We start from the raw sequence: 12,873 nt of genomic DNA, 5'->3' as shown, positions 1-12,873 counted from the left end.
CGCTAGTCATGCAGTTTGGTGTCTATTTTGGACACTGGGTTTATTCAAAATCTGTGCTCATTGCACGGAATGCCCGCAGGGCAGGCCGTTCTAGGTTTCGGTCGGGTATCCTTCTTTTCTTCGTCGTAGCCACAAACGTGCACATTAATTTATGCATAAAAATATGTCCTCCCCTAGTAGGATGTATTGTTCTGATTGTCTTCAACAAACGCAGGCCAATCAAAATCTATTATTCGGGCACATATCACGAGAGAGGAGACCCACTCATCCCTTCCTGTGTGACGTCAAATCATTGTTTGATTTATTCATTAAACCTTGATTAAACTCACCCTCTCCCAGAAGGGATTTATTGTTCTGATTGTCTTGAACAAAAGCAGCCCAATCAAAATCTATTATCGGCGCGTATATCACGAGGGAGGGAACTCACTTATCTCTACCTGTGTGACGTCAAAGCACGTCATCATTTCGAAAAGTTGTTTTTGTTCAATGGCGGCCACATGTATGAATTTAAGACTCTGATCTGCCGTTTTCAGAGAGAAAACAAACCTTTTCAAGCGGTAAATCGAAATAATAACTTCTAGGTAGTACTCAACAGTTGAAACGGTGGAAATTGGGAGAGTTCACAGCGAAGAAACTCCGCTTTCAAAAACAGATCGAATAGTCAACGCGAAGGATTAGAGCTAGAGGAGGCCAGACCAGTTCAGCGGGGTCATGACGTTATTGCAGAGTTATTTGTGGTGTGATTCCTAGTAACACAACGATAAGTACATGTATCATGCAATATATCTGAATAAAACCATTCAGACAATTATTTCAATTGCCAAGGGAGGATAGTTTTTAAATATCTGCAAAACATACAATGGGGAATAATTGGGGCTACATTAAGCATTCTGTGTTAATGCCATTAGCCGGGCATCTTGTTCAGCTAGAAGCCGGTACTAAGCGCTACTTTCAAGTAATAATGTTCGGTGTACTGTACAAGGTGGTTCTACCTTTTGGATCCGTGCTTGAAACAGTGTCTTCTCTCAAATGAAAAACATTAGGCAGTGATTTCATGTAGAACTGTTTTTCTTTTTATTGTTATTGTTATTGTTATTATTATTATTATTATTATTATTATTATTATTATTATTATTATTATTATTATTATTATTATATTTTTTAATGTTTGCTAACTGAAAATTTTAACAAGATTTGTTTAATTTTTTCTTTATTTTTCCTTTTTTTTAGGTGGAAAGAGGAATCAAAAGCTGTGAGTCACAAGTTTGAGCAAACAGTTAACGAGTTAAGGTAAATATTATTCAGGTTTTACTTTGTTATTCTTTTGGGACAAAATAAAATATGTTAAACATCTTCAGCAGATTGTATACTTTCAGCTTTAGCTATTGTTCCTCATTTGGATGCTTGCAAATTCATTGACAATTTCCATAGCAACCCATCCCTTACGTAAGTTCAAACTCACCACTGTCTTTAACGCATTCTATAAAAAAATATTTAAGTTTTAAATTGATACATTGTGATCGAAAGTAAAAGTCAAATCGAAATAAAATTACAAAAAAGGAATTCTTTTAATTTTTGACATTTTAGACGGTGCTTTAACTCGTTGGTCAATTTTGTAATGCAAAATTCTCTCCAGTGAATCAGCTGACTCCGAGAAGAAGTCCTTCTAGAAAATAAGCCCTTATAAAAAGTCTGGAATAGAAGAAATAGGGACTCAGACTTTACAGTATATTGCGATTGGGGTAGTTTCCTTGCGGCCGACCTTCAATTCTTCTTTTCTCTTCATTAGGCAAGAAACCAGCGAACAGAAAAGAAGAAGTGATGATCTTAACAGTCAGCTGAACGAGGAAAGGCAAAGGCGACAGACGGTATGTTTGAACAGAACTTACTCCTATTCACTTTTCACTCCACAGAAACCCGAGACAATTCATGCCATCGAATTTACCTTTTTTTAACAGGTAGAGTCCAAGCTCTCCTCGGCTAAGCTGTCTCAGGAGAAGCTTCAGAGTATGGTTGTCGACGCGTAAACGAGGGCAGATGCTGCCAGCACTCAGGTAAGTAACCAATCAGAATGGGAGACAGAAACGCGTGCAACCAGTGCCAAGCGCAGGAAAACAAGAAACCGGTGACAAGTATATAGATATATGCACTTGGTGCAAAGTGTCGAAAAAAAATTAGTTCCGTTTGTTTGAGAACATGAAACGTACGCTTAACGCTTGATAACGTGGAAAAGGGGCCTAGCAGGAGGAAAAGCAAGACTGCTTTCACTTGGCAACTATTAAGCTTGTTGCACTTAAATTCACGGGTTGCTAAGAGCACAAAGTTTTCTCAACATTTCTTGTTTTCATATGTTTTTTTTTTAATTTTTCTGTAAGAATTCTTGGTCACGGGTATTTTGTTGCTTTTTTTTGTGTGACACTGTGATGTGAAGTTATGCCTCAAGGGATAAATACGAAAAACCGACCTAACATTTCCAAGGGACAGTCCTTGCCCGTTCTTGTGAACCTTAGCCAAGCACACTTGTTCTATAATTTTATTGCATTAGTATAGTGATTTTAAGGACGGTGTCTACTAATACATAAGTATTCCATTAGCGAGGGCTTTTGAAATCCAAAAATAAAATTGTGGGTAGTTTCGCATTTTTTAGAGATAATTAAGCAACAATAATTTAAAAAAAAATTATAGAGCAATGTATTGCAATTTCTTTAAAATTTTGAAGCTTTTATTATCTCTGAAAAATGCATGGTTAACCCCAGTTTTCTTTTTGGATACCAAGAGCACTTGCTAAGTTCTGCTTTCCCTGCATATGAAACTTTTTTGTCTTATCAAAGTGCGTGGTCCGATTTTGAAAATAGTTGACTTGAGTCCTGTTCCATAAAGCATCTTAAGATAAGTGAGAGTTTGCTGCAGTTGTTCCCTGTGTTTCAAAGGATTTTCTCTCGCTCTTGTTGAGTTCCCCATCCTCAGTAAACTGCCTTCATCCGAGGGATTCGTTATAGCGCCGGAGAAAATACTTGGGACGCTGAAAATGGTTACAGGAAATTCATGTTTCATGCAAGCTGACCCTGGGCCCAAAACTTAATCGTCAGTAATGTTGCTCAACAGAAAAGTAATCAGTTTTTATTCCTCTTTATGAAACACATAGTTTTGTGGAACACATCGGGCAGGCTACGTTAAAACTTACCACGAATCAGCATCAAATTTCTCCCTGTAACATCAATGCTTATTCAACCTCTAAGTTCGTGAGAATTAAGAATTTGATCACCCATGGTGAATTTCTTGAAATTTTAATAACTTAACTCCACAATTTTTTTTTATAAGGAAAGGAAGAGAATTCAAGATAAGAGAATTCGAAGTTTGATATTAAGCCTGGTTTTCACTAACGACGCAAGCACAAGGGTAAGAGCGAACACCAAGCGCGACGCAAGCTTAAGAAAAGGAAAAATTCTGATCCACGTGTTTGTGCTTATGCTTGAACTTATGCCTGCGTTGAGACCGTTTTTACGGTAAAATAAGCATTTTCCTGCTCGCGTCTGTGCTTGCGTCGCTAGTAAAATCCAGCCTTTAGGGGTTAAAGGCTTAAAAACCGACAAGGAAAAGGTACTTACAGGGGCTGGGGTAAGTTATCGAGACGGTCAAGATTATAAGTTCACTGGTCCGTTAAATTAGCGGTCCTCTAGAAGGCGATCAATTTCTTCATTCTCCTATCCTTCACACTACTATTGCCTTTTAAAAGCATAAGAGAATTTAGGAACTAATCACTGTGTCGGTGTCCTCTTCTCAGGTTACAACACTTCTAAATCGCGAGAGGCAGCTTTTAGAAGAGCGAAAGCTCTTTAATCGAGAATTCGAACGACTTAAATTGGAAAAGAGTTCGTCCTGGGCCCAGCAGAATCCGGGAACCTCCTCAACGACTCTCGGACCTGCTGACTACTCCAAGCACGGGCGCAGCTATGCATGAGCCCGCAGTTCGTTTGGACCTGATGTCTCCCAGAGATGATGGTCGGTTTTCACGAGAGCTTCATGGGATAGGCTCACGAACTTTCTTAAACACAATTTCAAGAGACAGAGTTATTCTTTAATGACACGAAAACGTTTGGTCTCTTGTTTTTAAAAGTCTTTCATATCCACGAGTTTAGATTTATAAAATTCTCAACAATATGCAGGGCGCCATCAGAAAGCGCTTCTTCGCGGCTTTCATTTGGATAGTCTTAGTTGAGGATTTCATCCATAGACTCAAGAGAAAGAATTTCTTTGTATAGCATTGTAGATGCGAATGTAAACCAGCCGTAAATTTCAACGTTTATTTCGACACGAGGCACCGTGAGACAAACTCGCAATTCCAGTTACACCGATGGGCCTTAATAAAAGTCAACTTAACTGCCGTACAAACCGTGAAAACTAATAAACCTTAGTGAACTTAAAATTGAGGTAAAAACTCGGTGGCCCTCGTGGTAAACATTAAAGGCCACCTATGCGCATGCCCGAAACTAAATGTCTGCGCAGGGAACCCAGCTGGGAAACACGAAGCCCAGCAGTAACATGGCTCCCCAAAATGTCCAACATTTTCTACAAAAAGGAACTAATCTTTAGCAAACACAATGTCAATGTTCCATGCTTAGTGAAAACACTTAAAGTTTCTTTCACTATAAATCTCTTTCTTAACAAAGTTCTGGCTCCTCAGGCTCCTCGTCGGGGAATCCCGGTCTCTCACGCTTCTACGAGCAGCACAAGCTTGTTAACAGGTCTTTCCAGTCTGGATCCATTACTTGTCAACACTGTCACCGAACGTACTTGGTCCTGATCATCAGGGTGAGTTTCCACCACTTTAGCCATGGGCCATCTGTTTCTAGGAGACTGGTTTTCTTTCAACAACACAACATCTCCGACCTGAAAATTTCTTCGTGGCCGAATCCACTTGTTTCTTGCTTGTAACTGCTGCAGATATTCTTTACACCATCTTGACCAGAATTCTTGAGCCATATGCTGTGTACGCCGCCACATCTTTCTGCAGTACATGTCTTCTCTCTTGAATTCTCCAGGCGGGGGCAGCACAAGTCTTGTCTTTCCTGTAAGCAGCATACTTGGTGATAATGGTGGTGCAGAATGTGGGTCGCTGAGGGTCTCCACTGTCAGAGGTCTGTTGTTGATCGTGTATTCGGCTTCGCAAAGGAAAGTCCTCAGCGAGTCTTCGTCCAGACGACTACCATGTTCTCTGATGAGACCATTCATGACATTTCTGATTGACCTGATTTGTCTTTCCCAGACACCACCAAAATTGCTAGCAGATGCAGGGTTTTTAATCCAATCGATGCTTTCCTTAAGGAGTTCCGCTTTGATCTCCTGGTCATCCATTTCTTCAATAGCTTTCTTGAGTTCTGCTTCTGCACCTATGAAATTTGTTCCTCTATCGCAGCGGATTTCCCTGACCGATCCCCGTCTACAGATGAAACGTCTGAGTGCATTTATAAACGAATCCGTTTCCAAAGAATCCGCCACCTCTATGTGTACTGCTCTACTTGCTAAGCAAGTAAACAAGGCTCCGTATCTCTTCACGACAGATCTTCCTCGTTGGACGTGCCAAGGGCCAAAGTAGTCGACCCCACAATAGGTAAAGGGTGGTGTTGGCTCTACGCGCGACTTTGGCAAATCTGCCATTTTCTGTTCTCCTTGGGTCCCTCGAAGGTGACGACATGTTACGCATTTAGAAATAAACTGTCTGACCATCGCATTTCCGCTAACAATCCAATAGCCACAGGAACGAAGCTCGTTCAGAGTTATCCCTCTTCCGCTATGATGTGTTCTTTCATGAACATGGCTGATGATCAGTGAACTAATGTGGCTTGACTTTGGTAGGATCACAGGGTTCTTTAGAGTGGGGGGCAGATTGGCCTTCCGTATTCTTCCACCAACTCTCATAACACCATCACTGTCTAGAACTGGATCCAACATGCGGAGAGAAGTTGTCTTCTTAAACAGGGCTTTCTTTTCTTTGTCTGACTTACGACTACCGTAGACAACTTTCTCTTGAACGTCTTGCAGACTTTTAATTTCTGACGGGAACTCATTTCTTTGTACGTGCTTTATGATCTCCATTTCTGCTTCTTCTAAGTCAGCTACGTTGACTCGTGTAGAATTGACATCCTTACGTCCGGCAGGTCCTTCATCAGATGCCAAACCGCTGGACACTTTTCTCTTGGCTAGGACTCTATCTCTCAGATGTCTCTTGTATTTCAGGCAAAGTGCTACAGCCATCTTTGCTTTAAACCAACTGGAGAATCGTCGAAGTCTCTTGACAATATCACTGCTCTCTTTCACCGTGCTAATGTTAACCTTGACATTTTTGACTTCAGGGGAATCTGGATCCACGTGGTCTTCGTACGTTTCTTCCTTCAGCCAGCTCTTTGCAGGTTCTTTCAGGAAGTCAGGACCCGTGATCCATGCCGCCTTCTCAACAAAGTCCTTTGGAGACATACCTCTCGACCCTTCGTCAGCAGTATTCAATGCAGTTTCCACATAGTGCCATTGTGAAGGAGTAGTGTGCTCGTGGATAAGCTGAACTCTGTTAGCTACGTAGGTATGAAAACGACGAGATTCATTACTTATAAAGCCTAAAACGACTTTACTGTCCGTCCAGTAGTAGTCCTTTATGCCCTCATACTCCAATTCATCCTTTAACTTGTAACTTGTCACCAATATTGACAGAAATTGTGGCAGCGGCCAATTCCAATCTCGGGATACTGACTATCTTCTTCGGTGTTACGCGGGCCTTTCCCATAACAAACGACACATGTACCTTCCCGCTCTCGTCTTCAAGTCTCAAATATGAGCACTGTCCATACCCACACGTCGAAGCATCGGACATACAGTGGAGCTGTGCCGACACAATCTTTCCGAATTCTGCGGGTTTGAAACTTCTTGGCACTTTTAAACTTTCAAGTAAGCAAAGTTCATTCCGCCATTTTTCCCATCTGCTTTTGGTTGCATCGTCAACAGGTTCATCCCAGCTGTTAGACTGACAGATGTCTTGTAATATCTTCTTTCCAATGAGTACTACCGGAGCGATGAAACCTAAGGGGTCGTAGATGGAACTAATCGTTGAAAGGATGCCTCTACGTGTGCAAGGCTTATCCTTAAGTTCAATCCTGAAGTTGAAGGTATCTGATTTGATGCACCAAATGACTCCTAGTGCTCTTTCAATGGGCAACTTATCTTGGCCAAGTGCAAGGCTCTTCACATTCTCTGCTCTGTGCTCGTCAGGAATTGAGTTAATGATGCGTTCAGTGTTGCCCACAAACTTAGTCAAGTTAAATCCTCCATTCCTGCAAACTGCCTTGACGTCCTTCGCTAGATCAATAGCTTTGTCTTCGGTGCTTGCAGATTTTAGGACATCATCCACATAGAAGTTCCTTCTAAGGGTGTTGGCTACCTCAGTTCCATAGTTGTCTTCGTTGTCATCTGCTGTACGTTGAAGTGCATAGTTGGCACATGCAGGAGACGATACTGCCCCGAAGAGGTGCACAGTCATACAATACTCTTCGGCTTTCTGCTCCAAGTCTCCATTTGGCCACCACAAAAATCTGAGGAAACTTTGATCTTCCTTTCTAACTCTCACTTGAAAGAACATCTTCTCGATGTCCGCCATAAAGGCATACTTCTCCTGGCGAAATCTGGTTAGCACGCCAACGAGGTTACTTGTAAGATCCGGTCCCTGAAGAAGCTTGTCATTCAAGGACTGTCCTTCAAACGTAGCCGAACAATCGAACACCACTCGTACTTTCGACTTCTGTGGATGATAGATCCCGTGATGAGGAAGGTACCAGGTTCTTCCAACCTTATCTTTGAACTCGTCATCCACCTTGCGAGCATATCCTTTGGAGATGATATCAGCCATAAAACTGCAGTAGTCCGCCGATATCTGTCATCGGCCTTCAGACGCTTTTTTAGGCCAGTCAGACGCTTCTCTGCTTGTGCATAGTTGTTAGGAAGCTGAATGTTCTGATGCTTAAATGGGAGGGGCATCTCATAATGCAGGTCATTAAGATGAAGGATGCCACTCTCCACCGTTTCGCAGAACTTGATGTCTTCACGTGACATTGCTGTCCCCTTTTCTCGTTCAGAGAAATCCAAGTCAAACATCTGACTAACTGCTTGTGGAGTTATCCGCTCCTTCACCTTTCTCTGTGTGACTACATATCCCCGACGGGTAATTATAGTATCTTCAGGGCTAAGATTGATTCGGTTGCATGTAATCTGGCTACTCGGCTGTGGATTACAGAGGGGCCCATTGACGTACCATCCGAGGAGTGACCGAACTGCGTACGGGTCTGAATCTTTGCCGTAAACGATTTCTCTCGGACATAGGACACTTGGGCAATTCAATCCAATAAGCAGACCCACTTCGATGTCTGCCATGTAGGGGGGTATCTCTGCACTGATTTTCTTCAAATGAGACATCTTGCAGATTACGTCAGGTCGCGGTATTTCATTGCGGTCTGCTGGAATCACATGCCGCGTAAACGTTCTAGGTAGGTCCAAGATCACGTCCTCTTCTTTAATGTTGGCTACCACCAATCCTTCAATGGCCTTTGTGGTAACACTGCTCGTTCCATGAATCGTAGTAAGGATAAGGTCAGTGTCATTTCCCTCAATGCCAAGCGCTTTCATTGATTTCTCACTCACAAACGTCCCACCACTGGCGTTGTCTAGCAGTGCATAAACCTTTATCTTCTTTACTGGATCACTCTTGTGAAACAAGTGAACTGGTAATATACCCATGTTGATAGGTACATCTCCAGCTTCCGTGACGCTACAGATGGCAGTGCGGTTGCTGCTAACCCGAGGTTCAGCTCCAGGTTGATTATCACTGTCGTTGCTGATCTTCTTCGCCCAATCATAGTCGTGTAGCGATGTGGGGTGTGGCCTTTTGCAAGTCTTACATGTCTGCCGTTCCTTGCAGTTTTTGGCAATGTGCTGATCACTAAAGCAACCAAAGCACAGTTTCTTCTCCACTACAAACTCCCGTCGCTCAGTTAGAGTTTTCTTTAAAAACTGTTCACAATCATTTAGGTTGTGAGGCCTTTTGCATAAGGAACACGACGTGGACTGCTCCTTTCTACCTTCCTGCTTTAATCCCGTGGCAAGGCTTGTTCCTTTTCCTCTGCTACGTGGCCTTCGTCTGAATTTGACATGAGTGCCTTTGTCTTTCTCATCATGATGAGGTTTGGTAACATTTTCTTCTGAGAATACAGGATCTGTGGCAAGCTCAGCTTGTTTGCGGACAAATTGCGAGAATTCCTCAAAGTCAGCTATCCTTCCTTTTTCAATCTTGGTCTTATTGTTCCTTTCAGTCCATTTGCTTCGTAGATGTCTAGGTAACTTTTCCCAAAGCTGTCGCAGTACATGAGCTGTGTTCAAATCGTCCATGTGAGACATGCCTTTCATGGCAGACTTTGCTTGGTCCAGAGCGATAGAGAAATTTTGGAGAGCTGAGCCATCGTTTGCTCTGATTGGTTGCCATGAAGACAGTTTGGTGATGTGGGCATTTGCAATCTTGAATGGATCTCCAAACTGTCTCTTTAGCAGTCCCTTGGCTTCTTTGTAGGATCCTTCTGATTTTCTCTGAAGACAACCAATAATAACTTCTTTAGCTTTACCAGAAGTGTACTGACCCAGAAAATACAGCCTTTCACAGGAGTCTTCAACTTTTGATTCAATCAAAGACTCAAACGCAGTCATAAATGCGGGAAATTCCATAGCGTCACCGTAAAACGTTGAAGGCTCATTTGATGGAAGAAGGCTCCTTGCTTGCTGGGAAACCATAATTCGAGACAATTCCGTCTGCTTTCTTTGAATGTCTACAATATCTTGAAAGGTATTGTCCTGGACTGTCAAGGGATTAACAGACAAACTTGCTGAACGACTTGGAGGGCTATAAACACGTTGGGGTGTCTGTGGGATCCCCTGTGATTGATCTCTGATAGAATATACAACTGCACGCCCGTCTACAAAATGGGGTTGAGTTGATGAAAGATGTGCACTTGTGGGAATTTCAGTTGGGTTCACTACACACCCAGGAGTCACAATGTCTACATGGGTTTCAAAGTCAAAGCCTGAATTTCCTGATCTGCATGTTGTCATTGGGCTTGTGTAAATGGGGCCTGTTTGCTCTGTAGTATATCCACTTAGGAGATTTGCTTGAGTGGGGTACTGGTGCCCTGAGACATGATTGCCAGAAGAATGTGCTGGAAGAGACTTTGAAGCAGGTTCTAAAATTGGAATGGCGTTTGATGAGGATGAACTAGTCACCATTGCTGCCATTGTCATCGTTACAACCGACCCTGGCGTTGACAGGGAGGTAATGTTTGTATCCTTCGTAACGTTGGCTGGGAGTAGACTGGACACTGGGAATATTGGAAGCTTTTGTGTCTGTAAACATGTAGGTGTGGAAACCCACTCTTCACTGTTCATTTGTTCATAAATCCTTTCTTCTTCCTTTGCCTTAGCTAGACTTTTCCTAAGCTCCAATTGTTCCTCGGCCATTTTCAGTGCCTGTTTTTCCTTCAGAAAAGCTGCCTCAACTTCTAGAGCTGCAACCCTAGTCTTGGCTTTTATCAATTTCGCATTAGATGAAAGTGAAGACAAATTAGAACGTCCAGAGTGATTAGACTTTCTAGAGCGATGAGACTTGTTAGAAGCAGCAGAATTTAATTCAGCAGACTGAAGCTCTTTCGCCTTAGACAAATATTCACAGACAGACTGTTTAAACTTAAACACATCTCCATCATGAACTTCATACCATGAATTAGCACTGGCAATATCTGATTCATTCTCTAACACTTCGAGGAAATTATCCTGAGCAACTTGTAGCTTGACGAGTAAATTGTTTAAACCTTCCGTTTCAGATGACACAAACTCAAAATTGTTAAGATCAACAAGAAGAGGCTTCATTTTGTTTATCTGCCTAGTCACGTGGCGAAGAGCCACAGTTCTACGCTCTTTCAACCTTTGTATCTCGTACTGTTTACCTTTATCCGTTGTAATTTTCTTCCTTGCGCCCGATTCTAACTCCGCGGCACCATTCTCCGTCGATTTCTCCTCCATATTCAGTGAACCTTGAACCTTAACTGAATCATGAAGCCGTATTTCTGATGCCGCATCCGTCGGTGGAGTGTTAAGCGGTGAAATGGCGCGAAACGAAGCCGTCTCAATTGAAGGCGAACGCGAACGATAACCTTTGAAAATTCCTTCTTCACCATAAGCCATTGTAGATTCCATGTTTTCGTTTTCCATGCCCGTAATTATCCGTAAAAGTTGCAATAGAAAAACCAAGTAAACCGTATTTATCCTTGTAAACCACACATCCATCGACAAACCATGCTTGAGGTCGAGTTTTTACTGTAGATGCGAATGTAAACCAGCCGTAAATTTCAACGTTTATTTCGACACGAGGCACCGTGAGACAAACTCGCAATTCCAGTTACACCGATGGGCCTTAATAAAAGTCAACTTAACTGCCGTACAAACCGTGAAAACTAATAAACCTTAGTGAACTTAAAATTGAGGTAAAAACTCGGTGGCCCTCGTGGTAAACATTAAAGGCCACCTATGCGCATGCCCGAAACTAAATGTCTGCGCAGGGAACCCAGCTGGGAAACACGAAGCCCAGCAGTAACAGCATAATAAGCAACAGCACAGGTAAGTATTGCCCAATATAGCTTTCATATGAATGATCACGCTTAAGGATTTCATCGGCAGAGTCAAATGTTAGAACTACCTTGTACAGCATAATAAACAGCACCACAGGAAAGTACTGCTCAGTAGGTTTCATTTGAATGGTCACACTTTAGGATTTCATCCGCATAGTCAAAAGTTAGAACAACCTTGTACAGCATAATAAACAGCACCACAGAAAAATTACTGCTTAGTAGCTTTCATTTGAATGGTCACGCTTAGGCATTTCATTCGTAGACTCAAAAGTTAGAAAAACCTTGTACAGCATAATAAACAGTACAACAGGAAAGTACTGCTTAGTAGCTTTAATTTTAATGGTCACACTTTGGCATTTCATCGACAGACTCAGACTATTTTTACTTTATTATAAACAGGTGTACAGTAAAGTACTGCTCAGATATTTCATCCTTACAATAAAGAGTGAAAATTATCTAGACTGGTACAGCATAATAAACAGCGCCAAAGGAAGGCACTGCTCATTAGCTTCCATTTGAATATTCACTGTGAGATTCGTTTCACAGAACCAGATTGTAGAGCAAAGCATTATAAACCAACAACACCAACGAAAAGTGACGCTCAGTAGCTTTCACTTAGACGATCATAGCTATAAGGGTTTTATTCACAGACCCAATCAACCGCTTTAAAATATAGACAAGATGCAAAACATTTCTGGTCAGTAAATTTAAGGCCAAAAGCACATAATAACACAATACTCTGTTAGCAATTCCCATAGAGCGTGATTATTTTGCTGTGTTCTTCCGTCTGTGGTCTTTGCTTATCAAACTTGGGAAATCAATTTTTATTCAAGCTATACTTTGTGAATTTTTATATCATATTCAGGTGTGTGAACAAAAGAATATTAGCTTTGCCATATAGTAGTAGTTTTCTACATAAACCTTCTATACAACTGAGAAATAAAAATATATTTTAAAAAAATTGATGTTGTTCAGTTATAAGAAGCATGAGAGGGAGAGTATTACGAAATGTTTCACTTCGATTTTTTTTTGCGACCTTTGATAGCACACAATGTTGACAGCTTGGTTCAGAAAGTGAATAAAAATCTTCCCTTTGGCTGGTTAGAGTCCATTAATATATTTCCGTTCCCAGAAGCCTCGTGGGTTATGAGGCACTGAGCAAAAA

The 12,873-nt window shown here is 41.7% G+C and overlaps 4 protein-coding genes and 1 pseudogene across 5 annotated transcripts in view; 1 reads left to right on the top strand and 4 right to left on the bottom strand.

Annotated features, from left to right (window-relative positions):
- The window catches only part of LOC146471546 (sodium channel and clathrin linker 1-like), a 59,871-nt pseudogene extending 47,659 nt beyond the window's left edge, over positions 1–12,212 (top strand). The window contains exons 7-11 of the transcript XR_014866782.1: positions 1,231–1,290; positions 1,790–1,868; positions 1,959–2,054; positions 3,785–4,256; positions 11,672–12,212. The product of XR_014866782.1 is annotated as a sodium channel and clathrin linker 1-like (transcript). The remainder of the gene's footprint in view (positions 1–1,230; positions 1,291–1,789; positions 1,869–1,958; positions 2,055–3,784; positions 4,257–11,671) is intronic.
- LOC146471544 (uncharacterized) overlaps positions 1–12,873 on the bottom strand; it is a 65,874-nt gene that overhangs the window by 42,491 nt on the left and 10,510 nt on the right. The gene's annotated exons all lie outside the window — the stretch shown is intronic.
- Positions 1–12,873, bottom strand: part of LOC146471545 (uncharacterized) — a 61,839-nt gene that overhangs the window by 42,491 nt on the left and 6,475 nt on the right. The window lies entirely within an intron of this gene.
- Positions 4,711–6,474, bottom strand: LOC146471548 (uncharacterized). The gene has a single exon (XM_085120766.1). It carries the CDS (start codon positions 6,472–6,474, stop codon positions 4,711–4,713), a length of 1,764 nt encoding a protein of 587 aa, XP_084976892.1.
- Positions 6,668–7,645, bottom strand: LOC146471547 (uncharacterized). The gene has a single exon (XM_085120765.1). The coding sequence runs from the start codon at positions 7,643–7,645 to the stop codon at positions 6,668–6,670; it is 978 nt and encodes a 325-aa protein (XP_084976891.1).

The sequence above is a fragment of the Pavona decussata genome, unplaced genomic scaffold (genome assembly GCF_977016875.1).
Source record: "Pavona decussata unplaced genomic scaffold, jaPavDecu1.1 SCAFFOLD_102, whole genome shotgun sequence".
Classification (NCBI taxonomy): domain Eukaryota; kingdom Metazoa; phylum Cnidaria; class Anthozoa; order Scleractinia; family Agariciidae; genus Pavona; species Pavona decussata.
The sequence above is the reverse complement of the archived record's forward strand: the minus strand, read 5'-3'. Positions and strand labels throughout refer to the sequence as shown.

What these genes read in the sequence shown, in the direction of transcription:
- LOC146471547 (XM_085120765.1), bottom strand. Translation starts at nt 7,645, where the DNA reads ATGGCGGACATCGAGAAGATGTTCTTTCAAGTGAGAGTTAGAAAGGAA.
- LOC146471548 (XM_085120766.1), bottom strand. Translation starts at nt 6,474, where the DNA reads ATGTCTCCAAAGGACTTTGTTGAGAAGGCGGCATGGATCACGGGTCCT.